Genomic DNA, 25404 nt, shown 5'->3' with positions numbered 1-25404 from the left:
CAATGATCGAGTACAATGCCCCATTCGGGATGTATCTCACCCGACATCTGCAGCAATTGGAGAGACCCCAAAAGTTCCTCACCAAAAGGATAAAGGGACTCCAAAATCTGTCATATGCTGCCAGATTGAAGAAACTCCAGCTCTATTCAGTCGCATACCGCCTGCTCAGAGGTGACATGTGCCTGACATACAAGGCCATGTCCAACCCGAATTAATGGACATGCTCCACCTCAAAAATCCAAATCCACCAAAACCACTAGAGCAAGCGACTTAAACCTTAGCACGGATATAAATAGGACGTGCTGGAGGGATAGATTTATCACTCAGAGACTCCCTATGCTGTGGAATAAAATCCCGGTCCATGTGAGGCAGAGCACCTCGCTGACTCTGTTCAAGAGAAATCTAGACCTGTGGATGGGAGATCGTAGGTTTACCCCGGGAATCATCTCTGGGTCACTGCTGGACAGAGGCACAACAAACTAATGGGCACAGTATTTTTTCATATAAGGGGTGGCGTAAGCCACAATAATTTGGGCTAGGCTTATAAATGCCTTAGGGCAGATAGCCTAGTATAAACCTATGAACCTATGAACCTATAAAAGCTCTAGCCCTCTACTTAGTTTCATACAGACTCTGCAGAGGTGACCCCTGTCTGGCTTACAAGGCGATCTTGGACCTCGGCTTGATGGGACTGCTGCATATCTACAAGTCAAGTAACCCACACACTTGGCCTCATCCTGAACTGTGACATCAATAGGACTTATTGGGAAAGATTTGTGTCCCAGAGACGCCCCCATCTGTGGAATAGACTCCTTCTCCACATCAAGCAGAGTACCTCTTTACCTCTTTTTAAGTGCAACCTGGATAACTGGATGGAAAACACAAAATATATCCCTGGGATTCCACCCATGTCTCTGCTAGGACAGGAGGGATTGTTTGCTGACTTGTCTAAACATTGGCTAAACTCTTGGCTAGGCTTATAAGGGCCTCAGGGCCAATAGCTGTGTAACTTCCTATGATCCTATGAGGAGCATCTGTTGTGCAATATCAGCAGTAAGCTGAGCAGTGCAGAAAGAAATACACCCCACTGTTGAAAGAGGATGCCTGGGATATCTGCTCCTAGAAATAGTTTGTTAGTAAGCAGATCATGACCCTTTGTAATGGTTAAGTAGATAATCTGATGGTAGAACCAAAGTGGACTGGGGGGCAAAACCCTGGGTTTGTTGTGGCAGGTATGCAGTAGCAGAAAACTGGTTATTTAAAGTGTGCTTTCTTTAAATGAGTACCAAGAATGTATAATGCATTGTAGAGTGTGGAGGTTTTCTCACAGGAGGGTAAACTTGGGATGTTTGTTCCTCCTGCGGAAAATCATCTGAAGTAAAACCTGGAAACCTGGAGTGGAAGTGCCCAGTTAGGGCTAATCTTTGGAGCATGTCTTATAGAAGCATCTGTTTAGACATTCTGAAAACTCAGGGACAGTTGAAAGTACTTATGCCATCAACATGTACATAAAATGTACTACTGGAGCTTTTCTCCTCGGGTCTCCACTGAAAATGGGCCACAAGCCCAGTTGGACAAACCCGGCTAACAAGTGTCAATAAATAAATAAAAATATATGCTAACTTACATATATGACGTTCAATTACAGTCTCTTGTATGACTATGGCTGTGACTGTACACTTGGACATTTGATTGTAATTAAACAAATTAATAAATACATAAATAACCCACCACACATGAATTTATATCCTCAACTCACTACTGTCAAAATTTCAGTGAGCAACCCACTGCACCTCCCAAATATTTTTCAGCATCTTATCTCAAGAATCAAGGAGCAATCTAAAAAAATAATGGGGACAAAGGAAACCAGGGAAAGCTATTTTCTTTATATACTTAGAACATTGCTAGAACAGTAGGTTTTGCATTAGTACTTTTTCTGAAGGCTGTTAGGGTTGAACTCAAATGCCTGACATTTAGTGACTGCAAATCTCTCTGGTTTACTATAAAATGACTTTCTAACTTTCTTTAATTATTTATTGGCATTTGATTACCAGGAAAGTCTGACTAGGTTGAACCCCATTTTTAAGGGAGGCCTTGGGAGAAAAACTAAAGGTTACTACAAAACATTTTAAGAACAATAATTTTACAGTCTTCACAAATAAAGCAAAAATGTTTACAGTTTAAATAATTATAACAAATTAGACATACTGTAAAAACATTGGTGAAGAATCAGTACAAGGTATATGGCAGTCATTTAATATTTAGAGAAATTTTAGACAGTTTGTAGAGATATTGAAGGTAAGTCAGTGTAATACAAATAGGAATTGCAATATGAAGTGAGGGAAAAACAGGCTTATGGTATATTTAGACAGAAAGTCAGAGAAGAGAATTAACTAGCAGTAAAGAAGTAAGAAGAAGGGAGGTTTAAGGAAAGAAAAGGTACTTGTTCACGTTTAGGGATACAAGTTATTCTGGTTTTGAGCAAGAACAGAGGCAGATTTTATCTGGGAAGTCTTTCAGAGTGGTTTTGAAAGATGCAAGGAAGGGTATAGATCTGATGGATATAGGTAATGAGTTCCAGGCCTTAGCAAACTTGCATGAGTACAGATAGTGCCCAGCAGAGTTGCTACTTCTGTAGACCAGAGTTTTTGGTCACTGGATCGCAATGAACAACTGGGAACGTAGTCGTGTTGAATGTTTTTTAGCACTGTATAGGCAGGTGGACACCGGATAATTTTATAGGTGGTAAGAAGTTGTGTATATGTTAGTTGATGTGGCAGTTCTAACCAATTTAGGCTTTTCATTGCTAAACAGTGGTGGGTATGATGTCCCTCCTCTGGGCCAGTGGTCAAGGAGCCTGAATCCTCTCACTGCTGACACTGGTGGGAGTGTACACTCCAGTCCTGGGGCTGAGCTTTCTCTCCAGGCCACAAGTAAGACTCCTCACTGACCACTGTAAAGCTGAGTCCTTAGCTGAGTGTTAAGTCCTCCACCACCCTCTCTGTGAAATCAGTGCTGTCAGTGTTCCTGTTCAAACTAGCTGTCACACACAGTCTCTTTTGAGATTTGGATTTACAGACACACACACACACACACACACACACACACACACACACACACACACGGGAAAGGCTGGCACAACTTACCCACTCTGATACTGCCACACAGACTATAAAGTAGATTTTCTACCACCAGAACACCCAAAGCCAGCTACTTTAAGGCCCTTAACAAAGGTCGCCAATTATATTTAGTAAAATTAATGTTTGTACTGGTGGTGTTTATCCAAGCAGCAAGACTTTCAAGAACGTGAAGCCACAGTGCCACTAAATGAATGCAAGCACTCTCAAAGGTTAAATATTTTCTAAAAGGCCAACCACAATGAAAGGTTTAGATATATTTAATAAAAAAAATGAAAATATTGAATATCTATTTGCAGTAAAACCATATAAGACATATAAGTAAACAACACAGATGGAAAGACTCAGACAGATGTAGAAAAAAACTACATTTAGCTAATTTCACTATATTTCTAACTGACTAAAGAATTACTGTTTCCTAGTTCCTTACAAAAGCAAAGCAAGATGAAAGTGGATGGGTGTCTTTTCAGGTCCCAAAACAGAGTGCACTAATCTCATCTCCCACTAGTATTCAAATACAATTTCAGTGCTGGCCATAGAATAACATCACATCTGGTCCCCAGACTGTGTGGTTCACACACTTCTCCCTCACTAGAAACTGAGCCAGGATCTGGCATTGATGTATCACAATACAAACACAAACCTTTAGCTAAGGTTTATTACAACGTCTGGAAACTGTAAAACAATTCCAACACTTCCACCCTTCCTGCAGAAATTAACAAGCTATTCTCTGGATATTCTGACCTGAGATAAAATCTTTATGGCATAAACCAAGTCATTTAATTTCAGACTTTTTTCTTAAGGTTAGCTGGGCTGAGTTTTACCCCATTCCCTTCTAGTATCCTCTGTTAAAATGTTTCTTACAGGAATACAGTCTGACATACATGTATATTTATTTTCTATACAGCAGGACCCACTGTTGATACATTTTTAACACAAGCAATTTTACAAGTAGATTTTTAACACAAGCATCTGTACAAATCAGTTTGATATTAAAATGACATATAATTCTTTAGAAAACTCCAATTTAGTATGCCGACATATGTTACACATGCACTGCCCTACTCCCTGTGGCACAGTTGTCACTGCCTAACTTTATTGCAGTGGGTTCTGAAAGGGCTGTGCTGCAAATTTCACAACTTTGTTATAGATTGTTTAAGTTTTACTTTTGTGAAGCCTGGAGGTTAGTATGGATGGGAGTGCCATAAAGAAGTGTGGGGAGGAGATAAGTAGTGGTAAGTGTAGTTTTAGATGCATTGGTGAGAAAAGCTCTGTAAAGCATCCCTAGTTTTTGATGAGTTTTTCTTATGCAGTTTTGTATATACAGGTTGAATGTAAGATTATTATTCACTGTCACCCCTAATAGTTTGTTATGAGAAGTAACTTCAGTGGTTGTATTATCAAGATAGAGAACTTTAAATTTAGATCTGATGTTGTAAATCTTTATTCAATCCTTACTGTTAGGACTCTCGGAACTGACACGGCCATTACCAAGCTCATGCCAGCCAAAAACTCTCAGCTAAGACCTACCCACAATGCCCCTCTCATAGTCTCTTCAGATCTCGTTTGCCGCCTTCCTTGTCAGACGTGCCAAGCCTTCTCTCTGCTAAGTGTTAGCTTTTTTTGTGGTTATTTCAATTCTATAGTTTTTGTTAGACAGTTTTTTCTTGTCTAAAATTATTTCTTATCTCTACATCCTTCCTTTACTGACTAAAACCTACCCTCTACCTTGGTGGTTCTTTTGTACCATTGTTAATACCACTCCCTCTCTGCCTACCCTTGTAGGCCCTTCTCTTACCTTTTAGTATTTTTTACTACCATTGTTGGTACTCCTTTACTGTTATCTATACAAAACAAGTAAAAAGTGCTTTACTGTCCTATTTCTTGTCGCTAGTTATAGTTTGTTGTGTGGTAGTACTAGTGTGTTATGGCGGATAAGGCCAAGCTTGGTTTCAAACAGTGTGGTAAGTGCGGGCCTAAAATGCCCAGTTCTGATGGTCACGCCCAGTGTGTTTACTGTTTGGGTGTGGACCACCTTAATGTTTCTTGTGACACTTGTTCTAGCTTCAGCAGCCGTACATTGGCTGAATGCAAGAACAAGCTTATTCTAAAGGATATGCTGACATCACCCTTCGTGGAGGCTCTTTTTCGGACAGAGGTCTCACCACCTCCTATGCATAAAGATGTCAGAAAGCATAAGGAGAAAGAGTCTTTCAGTTCCGAAATCTCCGTCCTCCTCGGAACTGAGTTGACACTGGGCTTCTCCCACACCGCTGGTGCAGACAGCTTTGGCACCAGTGCCCTTGTCCTCTGCCTCGGTGCCGCCTTTGATTCTGACTCAGACCCCGTCCACTGTACCGGCCTCGGCACCATCCCCTGCGGTACCGACTCTGCTTGTGACACAGGCTCTGACTGCTGTACCTGCATCGGCACCATCCCCAGCCACAGTGCCAATGTCTTACACTGCTCCACTGGTAATGATACCTTCAGTTCCGAAGGTCAAGCACCTTCCCAGAACTAGGTATTCTCCATCTTATGGCCCTTTTTTGGGACAACAATTTAGTCCTTTTCTTGAGAGACCAGACTCCCCATCATCAGCAGCCTTCAAATCCACCAGGAGTCTTTTGGAACAGGATGTAGTGAAGGTTGTGGACCAGCTTCTGGCATCTAGAGGATTAACCACCCAGACCAAGCCTTCCCTCCCTTTTGGAGGGGGAGCTGTCATGCCGTATTCTCCTGTCTGTCCTCCTCCGTCCTCCACCCAGGTTTTGGAGACTTCGGTACTAGTGGCCTTCCCGGTGTATGCCATCTTGGCTGTGACAGTGTAGGCTTCCCTGTCGGCACCGATTACCCTTGGTGCCATGGCTCCTTTGGAACTGGTGCTCTCTCAGAGCAGTAACTGGGCTATCGGCACCATGGTACCTAGTTTGGCGTCAATTTCTTTGATGGCGCTGTCCACGACCATTGCTCTCCTGGCAGCTCCCGGTCCTCTCGGAGCTCCTCACCTGGAGGTGGGCTCCTCTGGGCAGGTGTGATCCCGGTTCCGAGGTCGTCCTTCTCTGTTCCAGGCTCCCATCCCTCCTCGGGCGGGCCTGCTTTCCAGGTGATGAAGAGGGTCCTTGCTTCAACAGGCTCGCGGTTGACACCATTGGCATCAGAACCAGAACCCTCCTCTAGCTTGCAGCTGTCCCACCATCCTACTCTGGAACCTCGAGCACAGGAGCCACAAGACCTGCCCCTCAAAAGAACCCATTCTCTGGAGTCCTCCTCAGAAGATCCCACTGGGGAGCCACCCCGAAAAAAACTTTGCAAGAGGAAGCACCTTGATTCCCCTGAGGAATCCATCACTGAAGACACCGATTGTGATGAGGGAGAGGGGTCCCCATGGTCTCCCCTGGAAGACGTCTCATTTGGAGACTATCTTGAGATCCTCAAGCAGAGGGGAGACTGGAAGTCCTCCAACCCTTCGGAAGAATTGGTGGTCTTGCAGGCTTTCCGTGCTCGGCCATCTACTTCCTGTATGACCCCACCTGTAGATGAGCTCATTCGACTTATTGTGAAGCATACCTGGAAGGTCCTGGACAACATAGAACCCGTCCCCAGGAGGCCAGATAAGATTTTGTCCACTCCCAAATACTAACCCAATTGGTCCAAACAGCTGGTAGTCAATTCCATGGTCATGGCTGTGGCCACCATGAGGGAACTGGCAGAAGATAGTTCCACTATTAATCCCCTGAAAAGGAATCTCGGGCTATGGACAGGCTGGGGAAGTGGACCTACTCTTCAGTGACCTTTGCAATTCAGTTACTGAATTACCTGGCACACTTTACTTGCCTCCAAAGTGAACTAATTTCAGAAATGTCTGCCTCTTTGGCAGAGGTACTGCCTGTGGAGATGCGTGATACTGTTGCCTCTCAGCTAGCTACCTTGGAATCAATCTCGAGCTCCTCGATGCGCTTGATTTCTCACACTACCGAGGGAGCAGCTGGAGCAGCCGCATCGGGCATCGTTATGAGATGGCATGCTTGAATGTATTTGTGTGAGTTTGCGGACCCCTTTAAATCTTCCTTTGTCAACTCGCCTGTTGACGAATCTTCCCTTTTTGGCCCCAAAGTAAGAGACACACTTTCACATAGTGAGAAGAACGGAAAGCCCTTGTCTGCTGTGGGCATATGTTTTTCCTCCCCCCAGAGGTCCTACTCCAGGACTCAGAGGGGAGGAAAATTGTGGTTCAAGAAGTCCCAAGGATCTTTTCGTGACACTCATGATGAGCAATCCCCCCGGGGCAGAGGGGGCAACTCATCTTGAAGGCGCCGCTTTCGAGGCAGAGGGGTTCCATGCAACCAGGGCGCTAGAGATTCCTTCTCTGGCCGACCCTTCCAGCACTCCTTAACAGCGGCCTGATTGCTTTCCTCTGGAAGCAGTTGGGGGTCAATTTGTCTCTGCACCTACAGGCCTGGCAACTAGTAACAATGGATGTCTGGGTGCAGAGAATAATATCCAGAGGCTATCATATCCCATTTGATCTCACTCCCAGACCTGTAAAATGAATCCCTGATATCCCACCCGGTCAGAGGGAGGTTGCAGCCTTAGAAATCGAAAAGCTGCTAAGAAAGAGTCATCCAACTAGTCCAACCAGCCCAAAGAGGATCTGGCTTTTACTCAAGGTTCTTTTTAGTGCCAAAAAAGACAGGGGGCTGGAGACCAATCCTGGATCTCAGATTGCTAAACAAATTCATCAAACCTCAAAAATATCGGATGATCACAATACAGTCCATTCTCCTCTTTCTGGGGAAGAACAACTGAATGTGCTCTATAGCCCTCCAGGATGTGTATTATCACATAAAGATGGACAAACGCTCCTGAAGATTTAGTTCATCTCTGACTACAAGAATTCCAGGCGTTTCCATATCTAGACAATTGGCTTCTTACTGCCACGACCAGGAATCTTCTCATTCTCTGTCTCACTTACACCCAAGGCCTTGCTCTTTGCCCAAGTATCACGATCAACATGGACAAATCACACATGTCTCTAACAAGAGCACTGGAATTCATGGGAGTGATCTTAGATACCAGCATGCCTTGTACTACAACTATTGGGCTCTATGACAGCAACCATTACCTTAGTACCACTAGCAAGGTTGCAAATGAGACTATTACAATGGCTCCTTTCATCACAATGTTCGATCTTAACCCACCCACTCGACCATATGATACGCCTTACAAATCTTTGCAAGAAAGAAATGCTATGGTGGATGAAGCCAGAAACAAATCTTTGGTGTCGACCGTTCTGTCTTCCCCAGCCCAGGGCCATGGTGACCACGGATGCTTCCCTGTTTGGGTGGATGGGGGGGGGGGCATTTTCAGGGAAAGACGGTCCTAGGCACCTGGTCCCCCATGGAGGCAAATTTGCACATAAATATTCTGGAATTGAGGGCAGTTCTCTTAGCGTTGCAAGCGTTCCACACATCCCTTCTTTCCAGGAACATTGCAATCCAGTCGGACAACATGTCAGTCGTCTGTCTGGTACATCAACAAACAAGGCGGAACCAGGTCTTACCCCCTATGTCGGGAAGCCATGAGAATTTGGAATTGGGCGAGGGCTTCCAACTGTTTTCTCATAGCAACACACATTCCCTAGAGTTCCAATCTTATTGCGGATAATCTGAGCAGGAACATTTTGATGTCTCATGAATGGTCCCTCAGATCAGATCTTCCTCTGTTGGGGCAGGCCTTGCTGTGACCTGTTTGCTTCACCCCTAAACAACAAATGCAAAAGCTATTTTGCCCTGATTCCCCCCTCAGCGGGAGTCACCAAGGGATGCTCTGACAAATGATTGGCCCCCAGGTCTTCTGTGTGCTTCCCTGTTTCCCCTCATCCAGAAATTTCTAAAGCTCAAAGGTTGAGAAGCAAAGTGATCCTCATTGCCGCTTATTGGCCCTGTCAAGTCTGGATCCCATTCATATGGCCTCACCTGATTCACAGCCCGTGGTTCCTGGATCATTCCCAAGGTCTGATGTCTCATCCTCAGGGACTGATTCACCCCAATTTCCACAGCCTCAAGCTCACAGCTTGGTTTCTCTACTTCTGATGATTGCCAGGCTACGTGATATTTCATCCCCTGTTCGTGAGATCCTTCTGGCTTTGCACAAACCATCCACCAGGAAAATTTATTCCAATAAGTGGGCTAGGTTCTGTTGATGGGCCAAAGAACATAACATAGACCCTTTTCCCATGCCTATTCAGAAGACCCTTCAGTACCTCACTACCCTGTTGCATGCATGAGCTTCAGCATCGACAGTTACAGTGCATTTGGCAGCTATTCCAAATTTCCACAATGGAATTGACAATTCATCTGTTATGTCACACCGACTGTGCAAAACCTTCATGAAAGGAGTATTGCATATTAAACCTCCTGTCAAGCCTCCTGTAGAACCATGGGAGTTGACGTTGGTGCTTCAGTCTTTAACGAGTCCTCCATTCGAGCCTTCTAGCTCCTGTGATATCACATTTTTGTCTTGGAAGACTCTACTTCTAGTAGCTCTTACCTCAGCGAGAAGAGTATCTGAGTTGCAGACCTTGAGTGTCAAGAGACCTTACTTGATTTTTCATAGGGAAAGAGTGTCCCTATGTACCGATCCCTCCTTTTTGCTCAAGGTCATTTCTGTTTTTTCCATTAATCAATCTACTGACCTACTGATTTTCTTTTCCCGCCATTCAAATAGAGGGGGAATACCTCCTACATACCCTCAATGTTCATAGGTAACTTTGTTTCTACTTGGACAAAGCTAAATCTTTCAAAAAAATGGATCAATTGTTTGTGGCCTTTGCAGGCCCCAGAATGGGTAAGCCTGTTTCCAAAATGACTATCTTCTTGGCTCAGAAACGCCATTACATTCATCTACCTTTAGAACAAAGTGTCTTTACCTTCCAAAATGAAGGCTCACTCTACTAGTTCCAATGGCTATTTAAGTGGCTTTTCATTCCAGAGCCTGTATGGATGATATCTGCGCAGAAGCCACTTGGGCAAGACCTCATACTGTTATCACTCATTACAAATTGGATTGGCCTCCAGGACGAGCATCCTTTGGTTCTATGGTGCTTAGGAATGTCCTTCCTTAGGGTGACCCAGGACTCAAGTAGCTGGGGACTCTGTCCTAACAGTAAGGAATGAATAAAGATTTACGACATCAGATAAAGAAGCTATATCTTACCATAACGCTTCATTTGTGTTATAGATCTTTATTCATTCATTACTTTTCGCCCTCTTTCCCCTTGCCTGGACTCCTGCTGGACTTTAAGATTTCCTTATTGGTTAAGGTATCTGCTGAGACAGAGCCTCTTACTGTTACTAGTATTACTTCTGTACTATAGTGGTGGGCAAACTCAATATGAAGAGACTATGAGAGAGGCATTATGGGTAGGTTTTAGCTGAGAGTTTTTGGCTGGCGCGAGCTTGGTAACGGCCGTGTCGGTTCCAAGGATGGAACCAAAGTCCTAACAGTAGTGAATGAATAAAGATCTACAACACAGATGGAACCTTATGGTAAGATATAACTTTTTTTTTTTTTATGAGAGAAGAATTTGGGGGGGAAAAGTAGTAGTTTGGTCTTTTTTGGGTTGAGCATGAGTTGCGAGTTACAAAAGCATTTTTCAGTGGCTGTTAAGTCTTCCTGAGTAATTTTTGGCAGTGTACCACATTGTCAGATATGCAGATGAGAATGGAATTATCTGCATATTATGTTAGGGTGGCCTGTCGTGTGAAAGTAGAGAGTTGGCAAAAATGTTAGAGGAGGGGACCACAGATAGAGCCTTATGGTACACCAGTGGTGACTGGGAGGTAAAGATAAAGCATGGAGGGCTATTTTACTGACTGATAACATGTTGGACAGCTAGCTTTTGAACCACAGAAGGGTGAGCTGAGAGAGACCTAGTGGAGACATTTGAAGAAGTAGTTTGCTGTGACAAACTATGTCGAAGTCTATGGACAAGCCTGGAAATAAGGAAGGGGACTAATTTGCCATTATTTCTAGCTTTATTGATAGTATCGTATAGGTTAGTAGGACAGTGCTAGTAGTATGGGAAGGACAGTAGCCATGTTATGTGGGGGACATGAGTTCTTCCTGTAGGAGAGGTGGTCTACTAATTGTTTTTGAATAACTTTTTCAAGTATTTTGGCAAGGGGAAATAAGATTGCTATAGGTTTAAAGTTATGCATGTCTGTTGAGTTTCCTCCTTTATGCTCAGGGATAGTGTGCGACTTTTTCCAGAGAAGGGGGAACATAAGATTTCTGAATTTGACCTATTTATAAGGATTGAGGCTGGATAAGCAATGCTATTGGCTGCTGTTTTAGGTACTCACTTGGAAAGTCATCAGCTGAAGAAGAGCATGGCTTACGTTTGAGTAGTTTTGTGTAGGATTTTGGCACAGGTTTGAAGGTGAAAATGGATGTGGTGATATATAGCTGTTGGGCAAGGATGGGATTAGATGTTGAGGAATCCTTGATTAGAGGTGCAGTGCTGTCTGTAAAATAAGAGTTTAACTGTATTGCAGTTTTGAGTGGTAAGTTATTGGTAGACGGGTTTGGGTTGACTTTTTTGGCCATGATGTAGGATTTCTTTAATAGATGTCCAAAATGTTAAGGTTGTGTTGAGTATTATTTTGAAAGTTGTTATAGAATTGTTTTCCGTTATTTGTTTTTAGTATTATTGCAAAATATTCTGAAGTTTTCAAGATATTGAGGTGTCTTATATTCTTATATTCTTATATTTTTTCCATTTTTTTCCAGGCTTTTTCTGTCTTGCATTAGCATTCTACTCAGCCAGATTACATTATTTGTTTTCAATCTCTTCCTTCAAGGAGGTGCAAGGCTATTTAGGATATCTCTATTTTATTTATTTATTTAACATTTGATAACCAGGAAAGTCTGACTTGGACAGAACCCATTTTTAGTGGAGGCCCGGGGTGAAATGCTCCAGTTGCATGTCTTTGGAATGTGGGAGGAAACCGGAGCACTTTCAGGAAATTTATGCGAACGTAGGGAGGACATGCAGGTTTTGCACAGAAGGCACCCCAGCCGAGAATCGAATCGGAGTACCTTTTGCTGTGAGGTGATAACGCAAACCACTGCACTAGTGCACTGCCTGTTTAAAAAGGTTGCATTGAATTCGATTTCAGCATCATCTAAAAGGAAGTGTTTTAGGAAGTTACAGTTAATAGAGGATAGTGTAGTAATACACAGTCCTGGGTTAAACTTGGAAAGGTTACGTGTTGTTTTATAAATATGCTGTTTACCTGGATGTGTGAGATGTCTGGTCATATAGATTGGCAGATGGTTGCCAAGAGAGTCTGACATTGTACCTGTGGTGGAGTATTTGCTAGGGTGTGATACTAGAATCCAGTCCAATAGAGAATTTGATGTCTTGCTACAATGTGTGTTGCTATTAATTAGTTGTGCGAAACCATATCAGTTCATGCTAGATGTAGGGGAGTTAGAATTTATGTCCAACCAGTTGACATTCACATCACCTAGTAATATTTTTTCATGTGGAAATATTAAGGATATTCAGTGTAGGATATCTTTCAGTGCAGCCGTATTGTCACCAGGAGGGATATAAAGGACAGTCATGCATATTTGTTTATAATTATTTTCAGGAAAGAAAGACGCTCTGCTGAACTGAATTTTGGTGTTAATTCACTGTAAGTAGAAATGTGGTAGGTATTGGGAAATATTAAAACAATACCACCAGCTTTCCTCTTTATATGGCTATTACGGATGATATCTAGCCAGGATGTATAACTTCAAAGTCCTTTATACTGGGTTTAAGCCAAGTTTCAGTTACAGTCAGCTTTTGTTGGGTAATCCTTCATTATGATAGGTAGGGCCATGATTAGGGTGAATATCTCCTGCTAGAAGGATTTTAGTATATTGGGAATAATACATAGCTGTTCTTTGGAGAGGATTCTTGCACTTTGGTTTGGTTTGAGTTGCAATGTAATTTATGCATTTATTTAATATTTGTTTACCAGGAAAGTCTGACTGGGACAGAACCCATTTTCAGTGGAGGTCTGGGGAGAAACTCTCCAGAAGCATGTCTTTGGAATTAATTAGCCTATATTTGGAGTAAAGGTGAGGTGCAATATTAAATAGGTTTGGTGTAGGTTTGGTGCAATGTGCAGAGGGTGTAAAAAGGAAGTACGGATACGTGATTGGGCCAGAGTTGGAGAGAGATTGCAATGTATTACTGAGTCATGGTACATTAACAGTTGGCACAGTAGGAGGAGCAGAATAGAAAATGTGCTGAAGAGTAGCATAATTAAGTACAGAAATCTGTATTTTATAGATGTCAGCTGTTTTGGAAGTAGCAATGAAGAAGGAAACAAAAAGTTGCCTGAGAGTAGGAGAGTCAGTGGTGGATTCTGAAAGTAGGAGAGTCGGTGGTGGATTCTGAAAGTAGGAGAGTCGGTGGTGGATTCTGAAAGTAGGAGAGTCGGTGGTGGATTCTGAAAGTAGGAGAGTCGGTGGTGGATTCTGAAAGTAGGAGAGTCGGTGGTGGATTCTGAAAGTAGGAGAGTCGGTGGTGGATTCTGAAAGTAGGAGAGTCGGTGGTGGATTCTGAAAGTAGGAGAGTCAGTGGTGGATTCTGAAAGTAGGAGAGTCGGTGGTGGATTCTGAAAGTAGGAGAGTCGGTGGTGGATTCTGAAAGTAGGAGAGTCGGTGGTGGATTCTGAAAGTAGGAGAGTCGGTGGTGGATTCTGAAAGTAGGAGAGTCGGTGGTGGATTCTGAAAGTAGGAGAGTATCTTCTATAAAAGAATAGAGGGGTATTAAAGGCTAGAGTATAAGGCTGTAGTCAAAAAAAAGAAAATATAGGGTTTATTTGGGAAAAGGATACAATGTGGAATAGATGGGTAATGCTAGGGAGGTTGTGATTGTAAATTGATATAGTGCAAAGCAGTATGGGAGGGAGAAAGATAGTTGGAAATGGGGCTAAAAATTAAATAGATAAGGAAGTGTATGTATAGAAGTACTAGGGTCATTTGGGGTGGGCTTTGGAACAAGAGTTGCAAGTGAAATGTGTACATAGGAAGTATAATATTAGAATAAGAGGGGGTGGGTGGGAATGCGGAGCATAGTGGACCTCCTGCCTTCAGGTCGATTTATAACTGAGAACAATCACTTTGTAGTCAGAACAAAGCAATTAAAGAGATGCAAGTCAAACAGGTTTTCTGTCATTTCCTGAGACTAAATACCTGGCATATGCAGTATAGTCTACTGGTCAAGCAAAAGGAAACAGTGGCCAACTTAGTAAGGGGTCCTACTATTTCACAGAGCAGGCATGTATTTAACGGGTCTATATTATATCCTTGAATGCTTAAAAAAGCAAACGCTGATTGATCGAACTTATTTTCACAAAACTGCAAAATATCGAAGCAGCAGAAACTCAAATTTTTTCCTAGGGAAAGAATTTGGTTGTCCGTTTCTGTTGCTTCAGTCTTTTCAGTGTTATGGTGGAAGGTTACCGGTCGGATTCAGGTAAGTGTGCGATTGTGTGGATGTGAGTGTTAGGGTGATTTAGGTGAGTTAGGGTTAGGGCTCGGGTTAGGTGTGTGTGTGCGATTTAGTGGACATGAGAGTTAGAGAGCGGGTGAGGTGAGTGTGCAATAGTGACGGACCTTAGGGTTAGGGTTTGGGTTAAGGTAAGTGGGTAGTTAGTGGTGTGTGCATAATTTAGTGTAGGGTTAGGTATCAGATTTTAGGTGTGTGTGTGTGTGTGTGTGTGTGTGTGTGTGTGTGTGTGTGTGTGTGTGTGTGTGTGTATTTCTGTTTGTTTGGTGTGCTTGTGTTTGGTGTGCTTGTGTTGTGTGTATGTGTGTTGGATCAGCGATTTTTTTTCCCTGGGAAAAAATCGCTGATCTGACAGTTCGAGATTGTAAGCTTTCGCTTAAGTTAGGTCGATCAATCAGCGTTCGCTTTTTTAAGCGTTCGATGATATAATATAGACCCTATTTAACTGATTAAAGTTTAATATGCAGCCAAGGTGTTCATGATAAATATGCTTACATGAAACAATGACAACAGTCTCAGTAAACCTGTAGGGCTTTGTGACAGAGCACCTGCAATATTGAGGTCAGATGTAGTGACCACAGGCTATGAAACAATGACAAACGTCTCAGTGATAGAGCTCCAGCAGTATTGAGGTCAGATGTAGTGTCCGCAAACTATGAAACAATGATTAAAAGTCTCAGTAAACTTGTAGGTGTAGGGATTTGTGACAGAACTCCTGCAATATTGGGGTCAGATGTGACCACAGGCTCTGCTCTATGAAGGAAGGTAGTGACCAAGTGTAAGAAGAGACATCACATATAACAATATTATAAATCATTGACCATATGTATTGCTGACTATCGCAGGGTCGAAGGAAAAAAAAATCAGGCATACACAGTCCCCCAAGCACACTGTCACATGTATGCAGTACATACCACACTGAATCCAACCTTAAAAATAATACATTCAAATTTTCAAAACATACTGACATACATGTACATCATAAGCACATACTACTTTATTTAACATTTGTTTACCGGGAAAGTCTGACTTGGAACAAAGCCAATTTTCAGAGGAGGCCCAGGGAAAAATGCTCCAGACGCATGTCTGAAATGTGGGAGGGAACCAGAGCACCCAGAGGAAACCCAAATCAGCGTAGGGAGGACATGCCAACTCTGCATAGAAGGCACTCTGGCCAAGAATCAAACCGGAGAACCTCTTGCTTTGAGGCGACAATGCTACTGCTGTACCACTGTGCCATCCCATACCATACATACTTAACGTTGGTTATTTTAGATGTCTTCTTAAACATAGTTTAGTTGTCAGCTTCCTAAATTTTCCACACACCAAAACACCTCTACTCATACACACATTCCAGTACAGGTTAGAGTGACCTTGCACCCCACACACTCTGAAGTGGTTGGGGGGGCTTCTCACCCACACCTCATAAATTAGATACATCAGTCATGGATATGCTTTCCCCAGGACTGCACCAAAAACGAGACTTTCCATCTGGACATTCCCTATAAATAAATGTAGCTGAATTAATAGTTCTGTTCTGTTGCAGTTACTCTGTATGTATGTACATGTCTGGCATTTCTCACTCATGGGAACTGAGAACTGGTTGGAGTAGTAAACATTGTACAGTACCAGTGTGAAGGCCCAGTGCTAACTTGTGAGGTGAGCTGTTAAATAAAATTGTAGGCTTCCCTTCTTTACTTGGTGAAAAGGCTAGACGTTATGGGTTACTACTTGCATGACTGTTCCTGTGTTGGTGTAGTGTAATGGTAAGAACCTCATACAACTGCACTTTTAATGCTTTCTGGAAGAACTGCAGGTGATACAGCAGGTATTAATTCCATCCTATATGATTTGTTTGAATTAGTCACAGTAGAAATCGACATGTTCGTTGCTGTCTGTTTTACTTTAAAGTGATCTGTGAAGTAGGTGTTAGAGGATGTATAAGGAGATTGATAGTACTTGTACCAGTTATGGGGCGTTATCACCCTAAATCTGACCAAGTACTTCTACTCTTTAAACAAGAAAAATGTCTGTGTGTGTGTGTGTGTGTGTGTATACACACACACATGCACGCACTAAATACATTTGACAGCTCATAAACAATTGTTGATTTTGTATCCAGGAAAATTATAAGTTAGGAAGAATCCATTCTTTTCCTGTCCTTTTAAGTGATCTTTAAGAAACGTGAGTGGTTTACCAGATATGCACCATACCATTAGTATGAAATTCAGACTTGAGTGATAAAATAATGTTCCAGTGCTAACAAGTGACAGTGCATTGTGTACTATCATATGGTTTTTATATTTCATGTCTCTGCGGCCACTCACCCATTTTTAATAAAAACTTTGTATGCTAGTTGTCCTAGTTCTCTGTGCAGCAGCTGCAGTTTCATATAACCTGGGTAACAGTCGTGTACATTATTACTGTAGAAAACTGAGTCATTTATGTAGGGCTTGTTTCTCAATCATTAATTGCAGCATTGTTAAAAAGTAATGTTTGGCAATCTGTGAAACAGTGTTAGATGTAAAAGTATTGAATGATGCTGTTGATTACATTTTGAGGAGCCTGCCTAGTCAACACAATGCTGTAACACGTTTTTTCCTTAATTTAAAACTTGTCAGATATTGACACTCACTCAGTGCAAGGAGGCCTATGCCTTTCACTCCTCCTTTGGGCAGCACTAAATGCTTGCTTTGTGTTGATTGGCTCCTCGATCGTTGCTTTTGTTGAGGTGAATGAAAAAGTGGTTTTGCTGTTTCAGTTTGAGTTATTGTGTGCTTTATTTGATCCCATCTGTAGTAATGTGCAAATGTGGTATCCTTGTATGAATTGAGTTACTGGCCTTATAATGACTTGGTAACAAAAAATGTATCCTGCTGTGAGCATGTACCACTTAATGGCCGACTCAGCAGGGAGGAGTTTGTGTAGTTGTTGGAGTCCCATAATTTATGTCTTCTGGGGATAGCAAACATGACTAGTAGTCCTTTTACCTTCCTTACTTATAGTTTAGCCAATGTTTCTGATAAATGTTTGGTATGATAAAAGGTTGAAAAATATCTCTGCACATCTTTGACTGTTATTTTTTCCATGCAACTTAGCACTTGAAACTAGATAACATTTACCAGAGCTGTTTGTTAAGGTCCTTCAGTTTAGATTTTATCTGTTGTTTTGTAAGTGTACAACGTATGGTGTATGCATCTTTCAGTGTCTTGTGTATGTCCCTTTTCCACTAGGTACTTCTGGTGGTGCAGCGGTAGCGTTGTTGCCTCACAGCAACAGGTTCTCCCGTTCGATTCCCGGCTGGAGTGCGGGAAGTGCCTTCTGTGTGGAGTCTGCATGTCCTCCCCGCGGTTGGGTGGGCGTTCAAAAGACATGCGTAAATGGGCATGCCTTCGTGGAAGGTTGAACGTCGAGCTGGCACCTCTGCGTTCGTAAAAATCTACTGCCAATCATTAGCGGACCGGAGTTCCACTGTGGCGACCCCTAACTGGGAAAAGCCGAAAGACAACAACAACTTCTGATTAATTCGGTGGCATTACTGTGGTGGATAAAATATATTTTCATTAAGAGACTCAGTGGACTGCCGTAATTACTATTGGCTATGCTACTCGTACTTAGAATGCAAAATTCCGGTTATCGTAGGACTGATTGAATCTTGTGTCTTTGTGTTTAAGTTTAATTCCAGGTTGCAGTCAGAGTACGTGCGTGTGTGTGTGTGTGTGTGTGTGTGTGTGTGTGTGTGTGTGTGTGTGTGTATGCACCATGTGGGGGAACCAGCAGATTGCCTCTATTAGTGAAATTGGTGATTTCTAGGACTATTTTATTTAATAATAGCAGAATTATTACTTCTGAACAATGCCCTTTATGAAGAAGTGTCAAAAAGTAAAATATAGGCCATTCCCAATACATTTAATGTAATGCACTGGCACAGTATATGCTTCAGAGGGCATGTTTATGAGATTGGGCTACATGAGCACACCAGAAGCTTTCTTTAATTTATGATTGGTGCATTCATGACAATGTTTTAGGAGGGATCTGCAGGTCAGACTTGGTGGATAGACGGACTTGTTCTGCTCTTAAAATGCCTCATAGGAAGGAAAGCACAGTTGTGTACACTTGCCATAAATGTAGATGTTTGAGTGTATTCATTGTTGCAGTCATCATACTTGGGTTATCTGCCTGCATGTAGCCCTCAGTCGGCTTGAATACCAAAGTCCTAGGATTTCTGCGTCGGACGCTGTCGCTTCTTCCATGACGTCAGGTTGTCAGGGGTATAAAACAGGCAGCCGGCGCCATTACATCAGTTTTTCTTACCCCGAATGTCAGGAGCCCCCAAATAGGAAGCTAGTATATGGGTGGGGAACACCATCAGTAAAAAGTAAATAACAATGCCATAGGGAATGGCCATAGAGAGAAGAGGTAGAAGGTTAGAGAAAGCCAGGGGGCTGGAGGAACGGAAACCAGGACTGCAACAGCGAATACTCTCCATCATCTACATTTATGGTACGTGTACACAACTGTACTATGTTCTTCGTATTTCACTGCTGGAGTAATCACACTTTGATTGATTCCCAAAGCTGAGGAAGGGTGGAGGCAGTCAAGAAGAGTTAGGGCTGGCTAATAGGCCTTGCAAGACTGCTGTAGCAAATCCTGCGCTGGATTTGGAAAAGATAAGTAAGTGGTAATGCTTGGTGAAGGTGTGTACAGAACTCCAAGTTGCAGCTTCCAGAATATCCCTGGTAAGGACTCCCCTGAGGAATGCTGTAGAGGTGGAAGTAGCCCTAGTGGAATGAGGTCTGATCCCCTGTGGGGTAGGTTTTCCATAGTGCTTGTAGCAGAAATGGGTGCAGTGTGCTGTCCATTTGGAGATAGTTTGCTTTGAAATGGCCTTAACCTCTGCCCCTGTAGTAAAGCTGACTAGCAGCTAGTCAGATTTTCTGAAAGGTTTCATCCTGTCAAGGTAGAACCTGAGCTGTCTGTGTGCGTCCAAGGAGTGCAGGATCCTTTCCCCTTTATTCTGAGGGTTAGGGAAGAAGGTTGGCAAATGGATGGATTGGTTTAGAGCCGCACTGGACACCACCTTAGGCATAAAGGATAGGTTAGCCCTGAGGGAAACCCTGTCAGCATGGAAAATAATGAAGGGTTCCATAGCCATTAGTGCCTGTAACTCACACTCTTCTTGCTGAGGTTATGGCTAAAAGCAAGAGTGTTTTCCAAGAAAGGAATTTTAACTCTGCTGAAGCTGCAGGTTCAAAGGGAGGAAGCGTGAGCTTTTCCAGTAGAAAGTTGAGGTCCCAGGCAGCGGTGGGTGCTCTCCTAGGGGGTCTTAAGTTGTTAGCCCCTTTCAGGAACTGGTTGATGAGAGGGTGAGAAAATAGAGGTGGTTCAGTATTATAATGAGCTGAGATGGCAGAGGCATGAGTCTTAATGGAGGAGAAGGATAGGCCTCTGTGAAGTAGCTGTGCTAGGTAATCCACGATTAGAGGTAAGGAGGGTACTGCTGTGTCCTTCCGTTGAGACTGATTCCAAGAACAATATATTTTCCACTTATCATAGGATTTCCTAGTACTAGGTCTTCTGGCTTCAAGAATGATGTCCAGCACCTGTTTGCTGAGAGTTGCTAGAGGTGTAGTCAATGGATACGCCAGGCTGCAAGGTTTAGGGACTACAATTGTGCAAATCTGTCCCTCCTGCTGAGACAGCAGGGTAAGAGTCTGGTGAAGGTGCCAGGGTGGCACTTTAGTCAGACTGTGCAAGAGTGGGTACCAGTGCTGGCGTAGCCAGTCTGGGGCAATAAGAATTGCCCTTGGCTTGTCCTGTTTTATCTTGAGTAGTACTTTTGAGAGGAGGGGCAGTGGGGGAAAGGCATAAATTGAGAGGTTTTGGCATTGAAAGGATAGGGCATCCACATTCCAGGCCCTGCTGTGAGGGTTCCTAATGCAGAATTTGCTCAACTGGTGGTTCTCTGGGGAAGGCAAATAGGTCCGTCTCCATTGTCTTCCACTTGTGGATCAGAAGGTCGCAGGTGTTGGGCTCCAGTTTCCACTCATGTGGGTCTAGGAGATTTCTGCTTAAGTCATCTGCCAGTGAATTTTGTTTGCCTGGCAGGAATTGAGCTTGTAGATGCACTTTGTTGCTCAAGGCTGTGTTCCACAGGACCATGGGCAACCTGCAGAGTGGCTAAGAATGGGTTCTCCCCTGCTTGTTTATGTACCACATAACTGTGGTGTTGTCTGTTTTTATAAGCAGTTGTCCTGGAAGGATTAGGTATTTGAAGGCTGTCAGAGCATTCTATACAGCTAGCATCTCTTTATGATTGATGTGCAGGAGAATCTGGGCTGGGCTCTAGTGGCCCTGAATGCATTTGCCTGCCATGTGAGCCCCCCGTGCATAGTTTGATGCATCTGTTGTCAGGATTTGGGTGGCGAGGGGTTGAGTGAAAAGCAGTCCCTTGTTGTGGTTGCATGCTTCTGCCCACCAAAGGAACTCTCCCCTTAGGCAAGGTATGATTGGAATGACTGTTTCCAGGTCCTGAGAATCCTGGCACCAAAGACTTTTTAAGTACCATTGAAGTTTCCTCATATGCAGTCTTGCATATGGAATTAGCAGAATACATGAGGCTATGAACCCTAGGGCTTGCAGTATTTTTCTTGCAGATAAGTGGGCTCTGGTGGCAATTTGTTTGAAGTAGTTTGCCAGATATACCTGTTTTTCTGAAGTGAGAAATGCCATCTGGGAAGTTGTGTCCAAGCTTGCTCCCAGGAATACAATCTTTTGACTGGGCACCAGTTGTGATTTATTTTTGTTGGTGGTGTACCCCAATGAAGGGAGAAGGCTTTTTACAAATGCCAGGTGCTGAAGTAGCAATTCCTGACTGTCCGCCCGAATCAGGCAGTCGTCCAAGTATGGGGAAATTTGGATACTTCTCTGCCTACAGTATACAATGTCTAGAGCCAGGCACTTTGTGAAATACTATGGGTGCAGTAGATAAGCCAAAGGGAAGTTCAGAGAACTGATGGTGCATAGAACCTGCCCTGAAGCATAGATGCTTTCTGCATGACTCCCTTATGGGGATGTGCAGATAAGCTTATTTTAAGTCTAGAATGACTAACCAGGTATCCTTGGCTAGCATAGGGAGAAGCTGCTGCAGGGTAAGCATCTTGAAATTTGGGACTACCAGAAAGGTTTGAGAGTAGATAGATCCAGGATTGGGGGCCAAGAGCCCTCTTTTCTGGGCACCAGAAAAAGTATTGAGTAGAAACCCTGCCCCCTTTGTTCTACTGGAACAGATTGAATAGCTCGGATATTGAGCATGGAAAGTGCTTGATTTTGAGCCTCTGCCCACTGGTTTGGAGAAAGGCCTGGAAACCTGCTTGGGGTTGGCAGTGTATGGAAGTAGAATCTGTACCCCTGGGATACAATGTTTAGGACCCATCTGTCTTGAGTAATGGACATCCAGTTTTTTGCATGAAGGGCAAGATGTCCTTCAGTTTTTTGCATGAAGGGCAATATGTCCTTCAAGGATGCATCTGCAGTCCTTACAAATGGGTTGTCCTGTCGTCAGGCAGCCCCTCGGTCGGCCGGATTCCAAAGTCTGGGTCTGGCCTCGGCTGGTGTCGCACTTCACCCGACGTCATAGCTGCAGTTATTCGGGTATAAAGGCATCAGCCGACGCCATTTTCCTCAGTCTTTCTTGCCGCGTGGCGCCTGAAGCAGAAGCTGTTCGCAAGTGCCGGTCGGTCAGAACCAGAGATTACTACTACCGAATACTTCTACTACTACCGAAGACTTCTAAAAAGCTAAGTACCCCGTTGGGGACTCTTTCTTGCCTCAGCCGATGTCAGAAAAAGTGAATAACTGTTTAACTTGTGGGAAACAAATACCTCATAAAGATTTCCACTCTTACTGCTTACCTTGTTTAGGCCCAGACCACGACGTAACAGCTTGTCTAGCCTGTGCTTCTTTTAAAATGCTCCGATTTTGCTTACATTATGCCGTCGGATCCTCCGACTACGCAAATATCTAAAAAGCGCAAGGAAAAGGACCGACACGCGCGGTCTGTGGTTTCGGCCGAAACCGCGGTTAAGCCAACCGCTAGTGTCTCGGTTTCGGCTGAAACCGAGCAAGCGGTTCTTCCTTCAGCCAAAAACTTACCTCCTTCCGAGGCCTCTTCCAACCTGGTGGAATCTGCTTCTGAAATCCCACCTGCTCTTGCAGTTTCTCAGGAATTATCTGACACTATCCCCTTGGATATTTCAACCCCTGCACGTGGAGCTGCTAGGCCACCTGCAACCATGTCTATTAAGGCCTTTGCCAGGGCTAAAGCAGCTAAAACTACTAAATCTGTGCCTGCTAAGACCCCCTCTCACAGGCCTAGCTCTAGTTCACAAATGCTTAGTCTAGCAGAGGATCTCATTTCTTTAATCCGGGGATCACAACCTCACCCAGACAGGGCCTCTCACCCACCTCCTGAGAAGAGGCCTAGAGCAGAGCCCCCTGAGCCAGTTTCTACAGATGATTCCTCTGATTATTCAGATAATACAAACCCTCCAGAGGGTCCTTTCTCCCCTTATGAAGACTCTGATGCTGAAGAGTCCATTCCTTCTGCCTCTCCGCCTGAGGAATTTTCCTTTGGAGAAACCTTGCATGCTATGAGGGAGCAATTTCAGTGGCAGGGCCAGGATTTCTCAGACTCTAGAAAAAGGCTTAGAACTTTTCTGCATTTACCACAACATAGGCCTTTAGCCATACCTCCAGTTCTCTCTGTTGTAGATGATGCATTTCATGATGCTTGTACTGCTCCTGATTCACTACCTCCGGCCCCTGCTAAGCCCGATAGGTACTACAGGGTCCCGGACATGCATTATCATTTGTTATAAGGCTCCTTTTGCAGATCCTGAGACTATCTCCCAGGGACCTAAGGCTGTAGCAGCTACCTCTGCCAAAACCCTCCCTCTGAAAGGGAATCCAGGTCCTTAGAGAGATGGGGTAAAAAAGTTTACACTTCTGCTACTCTTTCAGCTAGGGCCTTGAACTGTCAATTCCACATGATCCAGTATCAAGAATTCATGCTAGACCAGTTAACCAAAAAGCTGTCTTCGGATGAACCATTAGCCAAAAAATCTGTTCAGGAAATGGTACATAACATACAGCAAGTCAGTAACCATTCCTTAAAATGCGGCTATGATGCACTGGAGGCTTCCTTTAGATCAGCCATGACTGGCACAGTTATCAGAAGGCATGCATGGTTAAAAGAGCAGGCCTTACCAGACCATGTCAAATCAAAGCTACTAGATGCTCCCATGGACAAGATCAATTTATTTGGCTCTCCTGCACAACAGGTGCTGAAGAAGATGGAAGAGAAGGCAAAATCGGTCCAAACAGTTAAAGATTTCTTACAGGTCCAACCTCCAAGGTTTAGCAGGAATTGGCCCTCCAAGAATTGGTCCTTTCCAGACTCCTCCAGAGCTCAGAGAGGCAGGAATAGGCGTTCAAGAGGCAGAAGTCAATCCAGGGGTGCCTACAGGGGACGCCAGTGGCAGGGTAACAACCAGCGAGGTACAGACACAGCCACCACCACTACTACAGGACAATCACAGTGACTTGGCTCTGGCACCGCCTACCAGGAACAACTAGAAGCACCCTTAGGCGGGAAGCTAGCCTTATTTTCAGTAAACTGGCATTTCATCACAAGAGACAAGTGGATTTTGCAGACAATAGACCAAGGTTACAGGTTTCACTTCCATACTCTACCAAGGAAGAGAGGAATGCCAAACCTACCTCCAAATCAAAAGGCAGAAGCTCTAAAACAAATAACTCAATTATTAAGGATGAGAGCTGTAGAAAAGGTACCATCTATGGAGCAAGGGCAGGATTTTACTCCAGACTCTTCCTGGTACCAAGAAAAGAAAACAAATGGAGACCTATTCTCGACCTGTCCGCTTTAAACACATTCCTCATTGTTCCAAAATTCAAAATGCTGACCCTACAGCAGCTTCTTCCCATGTTGGGCAAGGAGTCTTGGCTGGTAACTCTAGATCTCAAGGAGGCATACCTGCACGTCCCCATACGACCAAATTGCAGAAGATACCTCAGATTTCTTGCAGGATCAGAGCATTATCAATTCTCAGCATTGCCCTTTGGCTTATCTACTGCGCCCAGAGTGTTCACGAAATGCCTGGCATCAGTAATTGCTCATTGCAGGCTTCAGGGAATCCAAATCTACCCTTACCTGGATGACTGCCTGATACAAGCGGACAACAGAAACAAGCTAGCAAAAGACTTGAAAAGGGTCATTTATCTACTACAAGCCCTGGGATACACAGTCAATATAAAAAAGTCAAGGCTGATACCATCCCAAAGGATAACCTTTTTGGGTGCAGAGCTGGACACATCGAAACAAATGGCATTCCTAACAGTAGAAAAACAGGAGCAACTCCCTCTACTTCTTGGCATTAACAAAGCACAACCATCTAACAGCAAGAAAAGTCCTGCAAGCCTTGGGTTTCATGGCATCCTGCATAATATTGGTTCCACATGCCAGACTGCATATGAGAAAGTTACAGTGGTACCTAAGGAATTTATGGTCTCAGCACAAGCACAGCCTAGAAACCCAAATTCCAATAATCCCATGCCTGAAGCAAGAATTCCGATGGTGGGCTCAGGCCTGTCAATCAAACAAAGGATTGCCCTTCCACA

The 25404-nt window shown here is 43.7% G+C and overlaps 1 protein-coding gene across 1 annotated transcript in view; it reads left to right on the top strand.

Moving 5' to 3' along the window:
* The window catches only part of CLCN7 (chloride voltage-gated channel 7), a 1228907-nt gene that overhangs the window by 413677 nt on the left and 789826 nt on the right, over positions 1-25404 (top strand). Inside the window, exon 6 of the mRNA XM_044089120.1 lies at positions 17328-17437. Within this exon, the coding sequence (XP_043945055.1) occupies positions 17328-17437 (110 nt within the window). The remainder of the gene's footprint in view (positions 1-17327; positions 17438-25404) is intronic.

The sequence above is a fragment of the Protopterus annectens genome, chromosome 12.part0 (assembly GCF_019279795.1).
Source record: "Protopterus annectens isolate FY-2018-M chromosome 12.part0, PAN1.0, whole genome shotgun sequence".
Classification (NCBI taxonomy): Eukaryota; Metazoa; Chordata; order Ceratodontiformes; family Protopteridae; genus Protopterus; species Protopterus annectens.
This window is presented reverse-complemented; position numbering and strand designations above follow the sequence as displayed.